The sequence below is a fragment of the Ricinus communis genome, chromosome 1 (assembly GCF_019578655.1).
Source record: "Ricinus communis isolate WT05 ecotype wild-type chromosome 1, ASM1957865v1, whole genome shotgun sequence".
In the NCBI taxonomy this organism is placed as follows: Eukaryota; Viridiplantae; Streptophyta; class Magnoliopsida; order Malpighiales; family Euphorbiaceae; genus Ricinus; species Ricinus communis.
In genome coordinates, this window is record NC_063256.1 from 19,622,714 (window position 1) to 19,640,740 (window position 18,027).

The window sequence follows — 18,027 nt, forward strand, 5'->3', positions numbered from 1 at the left end:
GCACGTATTGATCTATAATTGCTCAAACACTGATGATGGTCCTATAAATTCTCCTGAAATGCAAAAGAACACAAAATACGAGTGATATTGGAATAAAAGCACAATAATTGCTAAGAAAATACACAATAATATGCAAGCAGATGTGTGTAAAACTATGCACATCAGAACCCAACTCTGAAACCAATTGATAAGAGTAATTTAGAGAGAGAGAGAGAGAAGACAGAAGCAAGAGTAAGAGAAAGCTAAAGGAAGGGAAATATTGATAATAATAGTTGTGCTTTTATTCAATCAGAACCGACTATTTATAGTAGTCTGGTGGTTAGGATTTCAACCAACAAAGCTAAAAATAGGGAAACACAGCTCCTACTAAGCCAGAATAACAATAGAATAATTTAACTAAAAGATATGCTAAAGATCATGTAAAATGTTGAAGACCTAGTACACTAACTAACAGATACATATCATTTTTATCCCACTTTGGTAACTATGTTTTATACTAACATGCAAGATAAAGAATTGAAAACTAAAATAGATATTGTAAGCACCGTCAAAGGGGTGAAAAAATTGAGTTTGATAATGCTAAATTAGCTGAAATATTAGGTATGAATGTTAAAAAAAACTTCGAGAAATTATTGTCCTACTTCTAAGATCCATATTGATCATTCATACAATGAGGAAATTGCCAAGAGTAGAATGGCTTAAATACAAAAATAATCATTTTAACAACCTTTTAAATGCAGCTTCACATATGAGAATATTCCTTTGCGACCGTGAAGCATCAACACGGAAGCAAATTTGAAAATTTGGAATCTATCATGGGCGTGAATAAAAGTTCATAGCCAGGAACTTTAGTTTTTACAGTTAAGAACTCTAATCGTGAGATCTTTGGTTCTGAGAGTGAATTTTTTTTTCACAGTTGGGAATGTTGGCCATGAATTCTTATATGGTTTCTTTAAATTTTAGGAGAAAGAATTCTTCATAGGCCTGAATCCCGATTCAAGACCTTGAATCTTCATCTTCACGGATGGAAAGATAAGGCATGAATGCCACTCTCTTTTTTTTATATATATTTTGAACCATGAGTTATTTACGGCTGGAAACCTTTCTTTACGGTTGAAAAATTAAATTTCACGGTTGTGAATAAAGTTCACGAGTATAAAATTGTCCTATTTTAGAAAAATCAATCTTCTTTTCTTGCACATAAATACTAAATAAAAAAAGTTAGCTAATTGTAATTGTTTATGATCATCAAAATAGAATTAATATATCTCAAAGTTGAACAAACACAAACCAACGCCAACACTACCATGAAAGTAAGAGATTTTATATAATGATTTGGTACCTGAGAAGATGCTTCTCACCGCGCGAACTTGCTGTAAGAAGAGTACCTTTTTTTGCACAATGCAAGATACCCACACACACTTTCCTTTTCCTACCTTCACAACTTTCCTCTAAAACCAGAACTCATTATTTGTGCTTTCTTCTTCTCTCCTTCATGCTACTAAATTTATCCCGTCAATTAAATTATGTTGTTTTTCTAATTTGTTCCTCCATCCAATTTTTCACTAAGTTGTTGTTGGTTGTTTCAACAAAAAAAAGAAAAAAAAAAAGGAAAACCAACTTCAAAAGTGTTCTTTCAATTTCATCTTATATACTATATACATACAAAACCCATTATACATTTAAATTCCCAAATCATAAAATTATCTTTTAATTGTCTCGCTGCCCTGCTATTGAAGTAGCAATCTGAGACATGTGTCAACTTCCTTTTTCTTTTTTTATATCATATTAAATTTATGTTAAATTGACAATTAAGACAGGGGCTTAAATAGTTGTTTCTTCGAACTTAAGTGCTTCCAAATATAAGCTGAGGCCCACGCACCAAATGTTAATATACCTTCTCCCTTCTTTTTAAGTTTCCTACATATTTAAGGAAACCGTGCCTGAAAATTTGTTTTAGTCTTTCCTTTTTTATGATTTTTTTCAAAAAGAAAATTTTATTTATTTAGGTTTTTTTAGAATTGTATTATAATTTTTTTTAATATTTTATTAATATCATTTTAGTATATTTTTATTACCATTAAATATATTCTTAATTCTAATTATATTTTTATGTATTATAAACTACATTTGGTATACTTTTTATATATTATGTTATATTTTTTTAAACACACATCTGTTTGTCATTAAAATACACTAGTTATTATAAGAAAATATAAAATATCATTTAATTTACAAATACTAAATATAAAGATATAAAATAAAAATAATAAATTTACCTCATTTGACTAGTTTCACAATAATACAAGTTAAAATTATATTATGTAGGTGTATTTTTAGTATTTTTTTGAAAAAACAATCTAAAGAGTAAATTATAATAATACAAATTAAAATAAATAAATATTCGATATCTTTTAACTATACTTTTACTATTTTCCTCTAACGGAATTTTAAAAAATTAAAAAAAACCTTAAATAAAAATTAAATTGATAAAAATATAAATTAAAAATAATATTTTTTGAATTCTTATAAGTATATTTTTAGTTTTTTTTATGAAATTTTAAAAAATAAAAAGGATATATAATAAAAACAAAGTTGTAATAAGATTTTGAGAAAAAAGAATCTTTTAGTATAATTTTGATATCTTTTTTTTAATGAAATTCTTACAAAAAATCATATAAACAAAAACTTTTGAAAAAATATAAAATATATTTTTTTATCGTAAATTTTTTTCTAATTAACGGTACCAATTTTCTATTTTTTTGTTATTTTTGAATAAAATAATAAAAATAAAAAATAATTGAAAAATAATTGAAAGAAAATCAAATTGTAATTTTAGAAAAAAAAATATTAAAAACGGATATTTTTTATTGATATTAAAATATTTTTAAAAAGTTTCCATACATATACCCAAACTCGCCAAGGGTGTACCATTTTTCTGCACAAAGGGGAAAAAAGAAAAGAGATCGAAAATACTACAAAAAGCTTAATGCATGCAAATCTCTCACTATCTGCACCAGCTCCAACTTTGTGGCAAGCGCCAAACCCCTTTAACTGCCAAGAAACTCCATGCCCAAATCATCAAACTCAGTTTAAAAGAAAGCGAACCCTTGCCCAACACTCTGTTAAATGCTTATGGAAAATGCGGCTTGCTTCAAGATGCCTATTTCTTGTTCGAGGAAATGCCCCAAAGAGACCATGTATCGTGGGCCTCCATTCTTACTGCATACAACCTGGCCAACCTCCCTAACAAAACTCTCTCCATTTTCCCCACCATGTTCATCGTTGATAAACTGGAACCTGACCATTTTGTGTATGCTACTCTTGTTAAGGCGTGTGCTAGCTTATGTGCTGTAAGACAAGGCAAGCAAGTGCATGCTCGTTTTGTTTTATCCCCGTTTAGTGATGATGATGTTGTTAAGTCATCTTTGATTGATATGTATGCCAAATGTGGATTACCCAAAATTGCTCGCGCTGTTTTTGATTCTATTTTGGCAAAGAATGCAGTTTCTTGGACTGCAATGATATCTGGGTATGCCAAAAGTGGGTTAAAAGTAGAGGCAATGGAGTTGTTTTCAAGTTTTCCTGTGAAGAATTTATATTCTTGGACTGCTTTAATATCAGGATTAGTGCAAAGTGGAAAGGGGATTGATGGTTGTTATTTATTTCTTGAAATGAGAAGAGAAGGGATTGATATAATAGACCCTTTAGTCCTTTCAAGTGTTGTTGGTGCTTGTGCTAATTTGGCGGTATTGGAGTTTGGAAAGCAGCTCCATGGACTTATCATAGCACTTGGTTATGAATCTTGCTTGTTTATTAGTAATGCTTTAGTGGATATGTATGCAAAATGTAGTGATATTTTAGCTGCCAAAGAAATTTTTGATAGAATGATTTATAAAGATGTGGTTTCTTGGACTTCTATAATAGTTGGGGCAGCACAGCATGGAAGAGCAAAGGAAGCATTGGATTTATATGATGACATGGTTTTAGCTGGAGTAAAGCCAAATGAAGTGACCTTTGTTGGATTGATTTATTCTTGCAGCCATGCTGGTTTAGTTAGAAAAGGCCGAAAACTTTTTAAATCCATGGTCGAGGACTATGGGATTAAACCGTCCTTGCAACATTTCACATGCTTGTTGGACCTTCTTAGTCGATCTGGGCACCTTGAGGAGGCTGAGAATCTCATTAGTACAATGCCATTTAAGCCAGATGAACCTATGTGGGCAGCTTTACTGAGTGCTTGCAAACACCATAGAAATATCCAAATAGGACTTCGGGTTGCAGATCAGCTGTTGAGCTTGAATCCAGAAGATCCTTCAACTTATATACTGTTATCTAATGTTTATGCTAGTGCAGGTTTGTGGGAACGTATGTCGATGGTGAGGAGGTTGATGACAGCTAAGGAAGTTAAAAAGGAACCAGGTCATAGTACCATCACCTTTGGAAAGGAAATTCAAGTCTTTCATGCTGGGCATACATGTCATCCTATGAAGGATGAGATATTTGGTATGCTTAAGGAGTTAGATGAAGAGATGAGGAAAAGAGGTTATGTTCCTGATACTAGCGCAGTTTTACATGACATGGAAGAGCAAGAGAAAGAAAGGCAGCTCTTTTGGCATAGTGAGAGGTTGGCTGTCGCTTATGGCCTGCTTAAGTCTGTTCCAGGAACAAATATACGGATTGTGAAAAATCTTCGTGTTTGTGGAGATTGTCATACTGTTTTCAAATTCCTTAGCGGTATTGTAGAAAGAGAACTTATTGTGCGAGATGCCACCAGGTATCATCATTTTAAGGATGGAAGATGTTCGTGCAATGATTTTTGGTGATCATTTGAGTCTTAGTTCACCTTTGTCTCTCCATTTTTTATTTCTAGTGATTGTGCTGAAGGACAGATAACATATTACTAGCCTAGTCAGGATACTAGAAGCCTTTTGTGAGTTTCTTAACTTCATTTGAACTTCCATGTCCTCCTTGGCTTTGCAAATTACTCTTGCAATGTAATTTTGCTGACATGAGCATTCATATTCATTGAATATCTTATATTTTTTATTTTTTTATCGTCATGGTCTTGAGTCTCGAGTTTTATTTCAAGACAGAGGATCTCTAGTGAAAATTATTGACTTTTGCCTCTGCTTGTGAAATCTTCGGGCATTGGCAATCATGATTTATGTTCCATTTGTAACTTTTCTCTTGTCAGCATCAAATGGTATGACTTTAGAAAAATATTAACGTTTCTATTTTTTTCCAGTCCAAACAAAGGAAATTAATTGGCATTCAAAATAATGATTTAGAAATTCATAATAAAAGAAAGTATCTATATTGTGTTGTAATATTTGGAGATAGAACCTTAGCATTAATGTAAGTAGACTAAGTTTCAGCTTCACGTAATTAAAGGGAAAGATGCTCTGTTTCTAATTGAGCATTGGTACTTTAAGAAATTGAAGATTGCTCCACATTGTGCGAGACAGAGCCATTCGAATAGGGCTTTATGCTCATGCTTTCAAGAAATCATTTTCCCTTTTATGAAGTTCTTAAGGAGCCAAGCCACAAGTTTATTTTTGAGCCACATGGTCTACATTATAAGGTATATAATCAAAACTAAAGCCAAGCTCCCCTATGTGTGGGAAGTTATATAGGCAGGAAAAAAAGCAAATAAAGGTGAAAAAATAATAAGGTCGACTCTATCCCTTCATTTTTTACCCTCTCCTCTTGTTTGGATGGGTGAGAAATAAAAATAGGGTGGAATCCACTCTTTATTTTCCTACCTCTCACTTAGTTCTTTTGTTTCTATGCTTCCAAAATGGATAGAAAATATGGCGGCATCTCTTATTCTCCACCCCCTTTACAAATATAAGAAGACGATTTTTCAATTTTTACTCTGATTTTTCACTATTGTTACTTGAGGTATTACCATTTATGTATTGGAATCTGAAGCAAAATCCAAATTTGATTTCCTATTACTCTTGCTGATGGAAGTGTGCATGTGCCTGTGTGTGCTTGTCTGTTCTGTTAAATCAAATTCCTTGTTTTCGAAGTTCAAATTCTAGTGGGCAGCAATTAACATGTAGGTGAATAAACACCAGCAGTTACAGAACTATTAGTATTTTGTGTGCGAATTTCTTGGTACAATTAGAAGTCAGTTTACCTACTACTAATTTCTGTATACAGTTTAGAAGTTAGCTTACATATTACTAACTTTTATATACAATCAGAAGTTAGTTTACATAGTACCAACTTCTATATACATATAACAAAAATTAGAACATAAACCAGAACAACCACAAGAACTTGTTTCCTAAGATTGGAGACTACACAGATTCTTCACTAATGATAATGATTGTTTTCACCACTGAAAAGCGTAATCAAGATTGTAATCCATCTCATTATAGCCATGGAAGGATTGTACATATGCTTGAATTTGAGTGTCTTCCTGTAGAAAAGAAAAAGTGAAGATATTAGAACAATGAGTACAGGTATATTTACATATGTTCTTCTTATATTAAGACATGCTAGTCCTTACGTCTGTTGTACAAGTTTCAGAACCAAATGTCAATGGGGATGTAACCTGTCCTTCAAAGGTGGAACCGTAGTTGTTCCAACTTTGGCTCCTAGTATCAGCAACTATGACCGTGCTTGAATCACCTTCTTCAGTTGGCTCATCGTCAACATCTAACCTTTTCTTGATTTTGCAAATAACAAAATCCCTCTGCACGATTCGACCAAGAGAAAGACACAACAAAACAAGGTCAGTAATATACAGTTGGCAGTAGTGATGCAGTAGAGTGACTTTGAACTAATGGTGCAATGGCTTGATAATACCTGGGTCGGGATGTGGAAAGTGGGACTGTAGTCATGCATGACCCAGTTGGTCCTAACACCTTTAGGGCGACCCTCATAGAAACCCAATGTCTTTTTGATAGCAATGTCTTTGATTTTACAATCCTTGCCAGTAACTTTCCATTGTCCAGCATTAGTTGTTCTGTTAACTCGCTTGCTCTTTTGAGTACTTGTAGTTTGGAGTGCAAAAGAAATACCACACTTGATCATCAGGGTTGTTTGTCATCACTGATAGCTGCATTTTGATGCAATAGTGCATTTGTTACTCAGGTTTCAGCTAAAGAAGAACAAAGTTATATATTAAGAGAAAGCAACAGTGTCGCACCCCGACTCAAACATCCAATTGAATAGCAATATATATATATATTTAACTTCATAAACATAATTTATTACTTAGTTACAATATACATTCATACAATCTAAGTGACAAGACATACTTAATATATATAAGGAATATTCATACATTATTTTAATTCACATATGTTCCCAAAATGCCTCAATGCTTTAGATAACTCCTCTGGCCCACCTGATAATATTGACTGATGCAAAGAGAGCAATGCACAGCTAAGGCTATCTACAACTGCACTAACCTGAAAAAAAAATTTGCTAAGGAATGAGCTAGCGACTTAATAAGCATTTAATTTACTAAACTATAGCATATTAGGCTAGAATTATCAAGTCTTTATCAATACAGAAAATTATACCAACACTTAACTAACAATCACAAAATCAACCATTTCAATTATTCTCATAAATAAATAATTTCATCTCACATAATGCAAATAATCTCAAACTCAACCAAGTCAAATAATTCAATTCCATATTATTTCTATCAAATTAGGATCAGATGACTCATCCTTACATTTCCTCACATTTTTAAATTTCAGTAACCACTTGACAAGATTATCCGCCCGGCTCAGTCTTGCCATCTCACATACTCGAGTAGCTATCCGCCCGGCTCAGCTTTCCCGATCACACAGTATCCATACAAGAGTCATCAATCCTTAATCACAATCATTTCACTTCACAACACATCACAATCAATTCACTTCACAATCAATTCACTTTACAACAAGCCAAAAACATAACTAATATCAACTCAGTCAACCAAGAAATTATCAAGTAATCAAACAGCAGTTCCTACTCAATATACACAAAGTTTAGTCTATTAAATACTTACCAAAATTTATAGGATAACAAAGTAATCCTATTCTTTTTCTCTTACTACTTCCTTGCCTTTGGATGAACCTATTCACATATTCAATACAAATACAATTCAATCACAAGGCATAAATGTACATATCTTTACTATCCATAAAACATCACATTTCAACAAAATAACATATATTCTAGATATTAATATGATGCATGAGATGAATGACAACAAATCAACATATTTGTTGATGAAGGCAGCTTGTAGGTACTAATTTAGAAATTACACCAAAATTTATGTACAATTAATAAAAATCTCATATTTTCTAGAATTACACTTCCATTTTTATAAAAACCATAGCAGAAAGAATCACTTCAAAATCATTAGTATATAAATAGTTATGGCATTTTCTATACAGCTACTCCAATTTCCATCTAAACAGAACAGCAAAAAGTTTCCGATTAAATGACCAATCAAACGAATAAATTTTCTGATGAAACTCTCCAGATATAAAGTTAACATTCTAAAGTTTCTATAGACACTAATTTTACTCAATTTGGACTTCTCTAGCTCAAGTTGTGAAACACACAATTAGCAACAAATTTCTGAATTTTAAGTCCGATTTCTGCTTAAAACAGTTTCGAGCAGGCAATATTAAGTTCAACGTATCTCACGTTATACTCAACCAAAAATTATGAAATTTTGCAGACATATACTAGATATATAAATGAACAACTTTCATGTTTAACTCTCTGCTTGGTTCAGCTTCTAAATGCCTCAAAATATCAGCACAAAAACTAGGTCACCTGCTGAACTATAAACAGAGCAGCAGCAAATCGAACCTCATAAGTTCCTACTCACTTAACGATCTGTAAAACCATTTTACAGAGATATTCTTGAAAATATACCTACAACTTTTATGTTTAGAAATTTTCGAGATAAAGCCTCTAAGGTCACAAAATCAGAAGTGAAAAATCTACCCAGAAATTTCAGCTTCAAGATCACAAGTAATAGCATGTTCACTCTTTATTAAACAATTCCAAAACACAAAATCATCAACAATTTCATATCATTAATCCTAATTTACAGCAAAATCAAGCAATTAAAATTACTCACCTTTGTTTCTCTTAATTAAGAAAGCCCAAAACTTTCAAACTTAAAAGAAGAATTAAATTTTCACTTACTAAAAGTTTGTAGAGTTTGATTTGGAAAATCAAAGTTGAAAAAGAAAAGGAGAAGAATGAGAGAGACAAAGAAGAAGAGAAAATAGGAAAGTATACGTAGAAATGAACAAATGAAAGAGGTGGTATATTGGTGTAAAAATAGGCAATTTTACAATTTAATTCTCTTTCTTTCTAACTTTTCAATTTAGTCCAAAATCATTACTTTTCAATTAAATCAGTATGTAACTAAATAATTTATTTATTTACCACATAATATAATAAAATAGATCATACATAATCATGATGCAAATGACATGTTTAATGACATGCTAATAAATATTAATTATTAATAAAAAATAAATAAATTTGGTTGTGACAAACAGATTGGTGATGCTTACGAGGTAGCTCGCAAGGTTCATAGTTCAAGACATTAACTTCAGGAATTTGCCACACTTCATCATCATTGCCAAGCATTTTCTGCTTCAAGTAATGTTCCACCAATTCTACATCGGATGGGTAAAATCTGTAGCCGATTCCACTATCCATCTCAAGCTCTCTGGTTTCTTTTCTTTTAAATCCTTTTACCTTTCTGAAACAAGAACAAGAAGCTAGTGATAGTATTCCAGTGTAGGGAACAACTTAATTTATATCAGACAACAAATTGTCTCAGCTTCGGTAAGAAGCTACTTCATCAAATGACTTGGACAGGAATTCACTTGGACTAAGAATCATGCATTTCTTTCTCAACGGTGGAGAAATTATCAAGTGCATTTAGTCTGTCGGGTCATTTGTATATAGTTCTAATTGCATAAAGACATGTGTCGTTATCAATTGTTTATTTTATTTATATTTGTTATTTTTAATTATGAGTGGTAAATAATTCGATGAATACAATTGAAATAAATAATAAAATAAAAAAGGAAAAAGGCTTAAATATGCCTCTAACGTATAACCACTGGTGCAGATTGGTCCTCCAAATTTTTTTTTAGCCAGTTGCACATAATATTTCGTCAAACGGAGTTTTTAAGCCCTTTTTTAGAACGGAACTGAAGAACGGAAGAAACTTCCGTTAAATGGGATTGAGGTGGCAAATAGTAGCACCTATAATCCAACGGTAATCCATCACCATCTCCCCTTCTCTTTCATCACTTTCCTTTTCATGAAAAATAAGGAACCTTAAATTTACCAATTGATTCCAATTAATGTCGACATCGCCATCATCAACAACCACAGGAAGCAATGATACTAAGGTTCTGTGAATGTCGAAGGTTTGCGAATGCCGAAAGTCCTGGTCGTTGAAGGTTCTATGAAGGTTGAAATTCTGGACATCGAAGATTGTGTGAATGTCGAAAATTTCGAAAGTGCTGTAGAAGTCGAAAGTGTGAAGATAGAGAAAAAGATGAAAGGGAAGAAATGAAAGAGATTTGCAGAGTTGATTTGCAAACTGAAATGGAAAAAATGTGAACTGAGCTGAGGAATTTAAAAGCTAGCAAAGAAACAGAAATTGAACAACTTCAACATGAAAACACGGAGATGAAAAATGATTTTGTTGTCTTGTTAATTGCATTATTAGCTTGGATTGTTTATAGTGATTTGGTGGCACAACTATTATTTGTGTAATTTTGTTAATGGTTTGATAAAATGAAATTATGACACTTGATTGGTAAAAGTGCTGCAAATCTCTTTCACTTCTTCCCTTTCATCTTTTTCTCTATCTTTACACTGGCTATACACTGAAATGAATTGTTGTAAATGAAAAAGATTTGCTAAACGATATTGATAATCATAACCAATGACCAAAAAGCAATGACATTGGCATACTGCAGTCAATATTGAGCTAAAGTATCAACACCACTTGCTCACAAGCAAATAATAGCAAAGTAGCAATAATATACAAAAGTTTCTGGTATCCCATGTTACTGCAGCTAAATATTGACCATAAAAATAATGCTTGCTCTAAGGCATAAAACGCCAAAGTAGCAACAAAATTAAAAAAAAATGCAAACTCTACGGCACAAAACACCAAAGTAGCAACAAAATACAAAAAAAGATATTGCTTGCTCTAAGATACAAAACACCAAAGTAGCAAAAAAATATAGAAAATGTGCTCCAGTCAACTATTGGTCTATTGTAGTAGCATCACTAACTATCTTGCCTTTCTTTTTCTGTCTACCTATTAGTTGCTCTTTTTGAGCTTGCAACTGTGAAGAGGTAATTGCAACTCCTCCTCTCTATTGCAGTCCTAGAGGTTCAAATGGCAGGTTAGTAGCAAATGTAACTTCTGAGCCATCTCCAGTTAATTTAATTGTCCTTATAATGGATGATGCATCCCTTTTCTCTTTGCTTCTTTTGAAGTCTCTTTCACATGGTATTAGGAACCTAGTTTGAGGATCAGTTTTCATTTCCTCTGCTTGTAGACCTTCACTAATTACTCTTTCAGTAGTTTGTCCAGGCTGTAAATGTCAAAATGTCAAATTAAACATGCCACGAACTAATATTTATAAGAAAAAAATAAGTATGAAAAGTTCCCTGACATTATAAGTTGTTATTCCTGTATTCAAATCCACATGACATCCAAAACCAGTTGTCCTCCTTGAATTTGTTACACACTGTCCTCCTAAGCTTGTTGCACTTTTAGTTAGTGGTATGCTTGCTAGAGCAGTTGTTGTTGTGCTTGCTGATGTGCTTCTTTGGGCGATTCTTTCTTCTGCTGAAGTAGTTCTTTGGTGTGCTTCAAGCAACGATGTGCTAGCTGGACCACTTGCTACTGTGCTTGCTGGAGCACTTGTTGTTGTTCCCTATGAAGTTGAAGGCAAACAATTGCACTCATTAGAATTTCAAAAATTAGATAATATAAATACTTAATGTGATGCAGAACTATGTATTTTACCTTCTTGTTCTTATTTGGACACTTAGTTCTATTATGTCCTTCTTCTGTATACGACCCACAACTCTGCTTCTTGCCCTTCTTAGTAAGCTTTCCAATTTTACTACTTGTATTATGCTCATTTGATCCTCGAATTATCTTCTTTCTAAGCCTGCCTGACATCTTAGTCAATGGAGGAGGTTCTATTCCTCACATCTCATAAATCTTTTACTAGGGACTGGCAATAATGGAAACTCATATGAGGCTAGATAAGTTGACTTATGATAAAAATGACTGATATATGAAAAAGGATCAAGCTTGGAATGATATAGAGCACAAATGGCATGTTGGCATGGGATTCCTGTAAGATCCCATGCCCTACAGGTGCACAACTTTCTATCTAAAAAGACTGTGTGCTTATTGTTACCTTCCCCAATCTCATAACCATCCTGACCATTGAACACTACTCTACAACCTGAAGCATTTTCTTTATTATCTTGGAACAAAGCCATACAAGCTGGACTCCACTCATTAATCCACCTGTCAACCATTTTTCTTTTTTCTTTAATTCGATTCATTGCTTGTAGCCTTATTTCCTCTAACATACTAACTATAGGCTTATGTCTTGCCTTTAGTATCCAGGAGTTAAAACATTCAGAGATGTTATTATCCACTATGTATGACTTGGATCTGCTAGAGAAATAGGTCATGCACCAGCAATGGGATGGATATTTCAAAAGGGTTTCTGCTGCCTTCTTTGACACTTCACCAAGAAGCTCTAAATTATCTTTGAACTCCTCCTCAAATGTGCTCGAAGCACAAATCCAAAACTTTTTGTTCAATTCCCCCCCTCTCCATTGCTTAGACCAGTTGGAGTAAATGTGCCTCGCACACCATCTATACTCAGCAAGGGGTAAGACATTCTCCACAGCATCAATGAGACCCTAAAGCATAAAAGAGTAACCAATACTACAACTGTAAAAGGCTAGTAAAAAAGTAAATGTGAAAAGGCTCAAATTTGCCCCTAACATATAACCTCTAGTGCAGATTGGCCCTCCAAGTTCTTTTCTAGCGAGTTGCACATAGAGGTTATACATCAGGGGCAACTTTGAACCTTTTTCCAAATAAAAATACATGCAAAGAAAATGAAAAATGCTCACCTTTTGCATGTCAAAGATTACAGTATAGGCTGCTCCATCTCCAACTTCAAGTTCTTGCTTTAGCCAATGCAAAAACCATCTCAAATTATTCTTATTCTCTTTGTCTATCACTGTCCATGCGATAGGCAGCATCTGATCATCGCTATCTTTGCCTACTGCAGTAAGAATCTGGCCCTTAGTAACCCTTTTTAAGAAACATCCATCTAGACCTATGATAGGTCTGCATCTAGTCTTCCAGTTCCTCTTAAGAGCATTAAAACACAAGAACATCCTCCTAAACACCTTCTTCCTTCTTTCAATGCTTCCTTACATAACTCAATATCTGCTTTTGCACCAGGATTGCTTCTTTAAGTACAGTTGCATATGCTTCCAAATAACCAGACTCCACTTTGAAACTCCCATCCATTTATTGGATTATCATCCTCTTAGCCTTTTTACACTTAGCCAAACTTATATTAATTTTTAACAAGCTCTCTGCATCATCTTTCATTTGTTTTATCTTAATTGAAGGATTTTTGTAAATCCTACCCTTGAAATAATTGGCTAAAAACCTAGCAGTAACACTATGGAGTGGTAAATCCCTAAAGCACCTATACTTAGGTATTAGTGTCTTTACTGCTAATCAAGGGTTTTTGCCATCTTTTCAAATGAAAAGCACAAAAGGGTAGCTTTCCTCATTTATACATTTAACCCTAAGTCTAAATGGTTTATTTGGATTGATTTTTAGCTTAACCCCTAGAGCTACTCCATAGTTTGCTATTGCTTGTCTAGCCTCATTAGCATTACCAAAGGTCATTCCAAGCATGAAATGGCTTTGCCCATCACTTTCATCATATCTGACCCTCTCTCTAGGTGCAGACTGTTCAGGATCAGTTTCCTCATTACTAGATTCTTGACTTCCATCATTTTCATTTATGTTTGCACTATCATCTTCACCATCCTCTTCCTCATTGCTAATATAACATGTAGGTCCGAAACTATGAACAGGTTTTTCAGTAACAATAGACTCAGATTGACTAACATCAGCTCTATTATTTGGATTGAAATAGCTACTCTGTGTAGGCATTTCATTTTTAATGTCTGCAACAGATGCATCCATATCAACATTCTATTTAATTTTTAGAATATTTGGTTGAAAATGTTTGGAGTTAACAGCATAGAAATCTATTTCTCCTACCCAATTGTATTTACTAATGTAATTCAAAACTCTTCTAATTCCCTCATCATCTTCAACTAAATACAATCCATCTTCCATTTCTTTTCCAGGTTCAAGTACAAAAATGCGTTCCACATTTGCATACCCAAGCAAAGTCCTATATCTATCCTTAATATGTTCATAACAGAGGAAGTCGGAATCAAAATCATATAGTATATCAATATCACCATCTAGATAATCAATTTTTGGATGTAATTGTCATTTACCACCATAGTTAAATCTCAGATTCACAACACCAGACATTTTACATAAAATAAAATAAAAACTTTAAAATCATTTTCCAGGATTGGTTCAAGTAATAAACAATGCTAAAGCAATCGTTGACTCACTTTACACTATATGAGGACCACTATTTCGAAAGGGACAACTCAACATATAATATTAAAAAGCAATTACATTTCAAAACAAAATAAAACAATGAGACCCACATGTTTTGCTTTAACATACCTGTTAACTCCAACTTGCAAACACAGCCGTAACTCACTTCGTTGCTATATGGTTGAGTGGTAATTTCAGTATGTCTTATGGTTAGAAAAAACGAGCTTCAATTGATCGATTTAGCCCTTACAGTTACACCAGGTTGGTTGTTGGGATTCTTTACAACAAATTACAATCTCTAGTTCTTTACAGCAATAACTTCCATCCACCATTAAATATTTTTTTATATCATTAGGAAAAGATGGCTAGCAAACGTGTCCCGCTTCTTTATGAAATTGCTTCCTTACATATGGGTCCTACCAACGGATATATATTTTGAACTTAACGTTCTTCAGCTCCGTTCTAAAAAGGGGCTTAAAAACTCCGTTTAACGAGATATTGTATACAACTCGCTAAAAAGAAACTTAGAGGGCCAATCTGCACCAGTAGTCATACGTTAGGGGCATATTTAAGCATTTTCTTAATAAAAAATAATGACATTTGGCACTATTCTAACTAATTTATGAATATTCAAGAATTTATTTAATGGCACAACTTTGTTTCTAAGGTGGCTGGTGGGCCTTTTTTACTTCCACAGCAATGTTCTCGAACCTTTGCAAGGTTACACAATATAGGCATCATGCACAATCTTAATCCTGCACTCCCATGCTTATTTTAGTACAACATCAAGTCAAATTATAAAACAGAAATTTCACGACCCACTATTTCTTTTTATACGGTTGTTTTTTTACTTTTATATTTATATGGTGTAAAATAAATTTTTTATCATATTTTTGTCTTTATTTTTCATTTATATTTTTTTTGTTGATTTAGACACTTTGTTTTTGCACGTGTTTCTCTTTTTTCCTTTCTATTTTTCTTCTTTCCTTTTAATATATCTATTTTTCAAATTAAAACCTTATTTGTTTTATTTTTTTTTTTGAAATTGAAACTTAAATATTTTCAATTTGTTGCTTAAAATTAGTAGTTATGATGAGATTTTAGTGGATAATAGTTTCATAAATTTAGCTTTGATTGTGAACTCAAATAGTCAGATTATGAGAAATTTGGTTAAATCTAGTTTTTGTTGTAATCAAAATAGATAACAAAAAAGTAAAGTAATAGTAGTTCGATTTAAAAAGAGAATGATGTTGATAAAAAGTAAGAAGAAATTGATTAAGAAGAAAGCATATGCAGTTAAAAATTCTCTTGAATTATTAAGAAAAGAGAAAATATTGGTGATGATTCTCCATTGAAGCATTTGAAAAAAAGAAAACTAGTTATTAGAAAATCTGCTGTTGATTCAACTAAAGCTCAATCTAAACAACGTAGCAAAATCTCCATTGAGGAACCGGTTATTCAAGCTTTTTGGTATTATTTTTTTAAAAAGAAATTTGAGAAAATATTTATGAGAAGATCTTATATATTTTTTTAAGTATTTTTTTTTTGTTCTCGGTATGTATTCTTTTGTAGTAATTGTTTGTTTATTTAAAATATACTTGAAAGATACTTTTAAAATGTTTGAAGTATGTTTTATTTTGATTCTTTTATATCTTGAAATTTAAAATACATTGTCGATTTACTAATAATATTTGTTATAACAGTATATTTATTTGAATCATATATGCATTTTTATGGATAAGTTGAAGTTGTCATTAAATAAGGTTTAATTTCTTTATGCATGGTTTCTAGTTTATCTATGTTGTAGTTGAAGTCTTGAATTTTGTATGATCTTGATGTTGCATATCAAAAAAATACTATTTATATACTATATATCAGTATATTGTTAAAATGATTGAAGCATTTTTTATTTTATTTTTCTATAACATATGATACTTAAAGTATGCTTTTGATATACTGTAAATATATATTATAACAGTATATAAGTTTGAATTATATTTGTATTTTTATGGATAACATATAGTTAATGATTAGATAAAATCTTATTACTTTATGTATGTTTCGTAGTTCATCCATATTGTAATTGAAGTCTTCTATCAAAAAATATTATTTGTATACTAAAAAGATACATATATATATATGTAAAAGTGTCGATTTACTAATAATATTTGTTATAACAGTATATTTATTTGAATCATATATGCATTTTTATGGATAACAAGTATATGAACAATATACTTGAAGTATTATGTTTTAGAAAAACCGAAAATAAAACACAATTCAATCATGTTAACAGTGTGTGTATACATACATATACATATATATATATACATACACACACTGTTAACATGATTGAATTGTGTTTTATTTTCGGTTTTTCTAAAACATAATACTTCAAGTATATTGTTCATATACTAAATGTCCATATATAAATTAGTACATATATCAGTATATGTTTCTTTCTCCTTGAGTAACTTATTTTCTTATTTAAATGTACATCTATAGATTAGTTCTAGATATTATTTAAAACTGCTAAAGTCGAGATAAATATAAAATACACATGAGAGAAATATAATAAAACTATCGATATATTAGAATAAAAATAAAAGATGCATGAATAAAAAATAATAAAAAAGGATCATTTAAATATTAAATAAAGAGGTTAATTTTATTTTATATGTAGAATTAATATCACTAATTAGCCAAGAATTTCAAAGATGAGCGGATTCTATGACCTGCTGATTTATTTTAAATCAGCTATCAACAGCTCATATTAAATCCTCATAAATAGGTCTTATTTAGCTGTTGAATAAATTAGCTAACAAATCCTCATAAATAGGTCTTATTTAGCTGTTGAGTAAATTAGCTAACAACTAGTTCCAACAGCTGAACCAAACACTCTCATTGTCAATCCTTTAATTGTTAACTTTCTTTAACCTCCGATCAAATATACTATTAGCTATTTTCAATATATTGCACTCAAACATTAAATAAATAACCTGTACATGAGTGCTTTATGTTTGAACAATAAAGAATCATATAAATTTTAAATTTTACAATTATTCTATGTATGTCATTTAACTGCGGAATGCAATACAACATGAAAAAGTAAGGAATAAAAATTCAATCTCTTTTCCACTTTTGTTTTGGCACAATCCATATAAGGTGCTGCCACAAGGGAATTTATGTGACAGCCTGACCTACAGAAGTGATCCGACAAGGGCGGAAAGTGGACGCCGGGGCAAATATAGGACGTCTGGACAATGAGCGGCTTTTGACAGGCTTCTAGGATGGCAACACTTTAAAGTACGGGG

At 32.0% G+C, this 18,027-nt stretch overlaps 1 protein-coding gene and 1 non-coding gene across 2 annotated transcripts; one reads left to right on the plus strand and one right to left on the minus strand.

The window, feature by feature from the left end:
• The first annotated feature begins 2,807 nt into the window (after positions 1 to 2,807).
• On the plus strand, positions 2,808 to 5,049 carry LOC8270560 (pentatricopeptide repeat-containing protein At4g14050, mitochondrial). Its single transcript, XM_015720114.3, has one exon. The coding sequence runs from the start codon at positions 2,994 to 2,996 to the stop codon at positions 4,824 to 4,826; it is 1,833 nt and encodes a 610-aa protein (XP_015575600.2). The 5' UTR covers positions 2,808 to 2,993; the 3' UTR covers positions 4,827 to 5,049.
• A 1,132-nt stretch (positions 5,050 to 6,181) lies between these two features.
• On the minus strand, positions 6,182 to 9,699 carry LOC8270559. The gene is made up of 4 exons (XR_003079310.2): positions 9,552 to 9,699; positions 6,820 to 7,065; positions 6,521 to 6,706; positions 6,182 to 6,430 (listed from the first exon to the last, which is right to left on the minus strand). It is a non-coding gene; the product is annotated as an NAC domain-containing protein 69 (transcript).
• Positions 9,700 to 18,027: the final 8,328 nt, after the last annotated feature.

Bases quoted from the DNA above. Each gene is read 5' to 3' on its own strand.
- LOC8270560 (XM_015720114.3), top strand. From the start codon at position 2,994: ATGCAAATCTCTCACTATCTGCACCAGCTCCAACTTTGTGGCAAGCGC.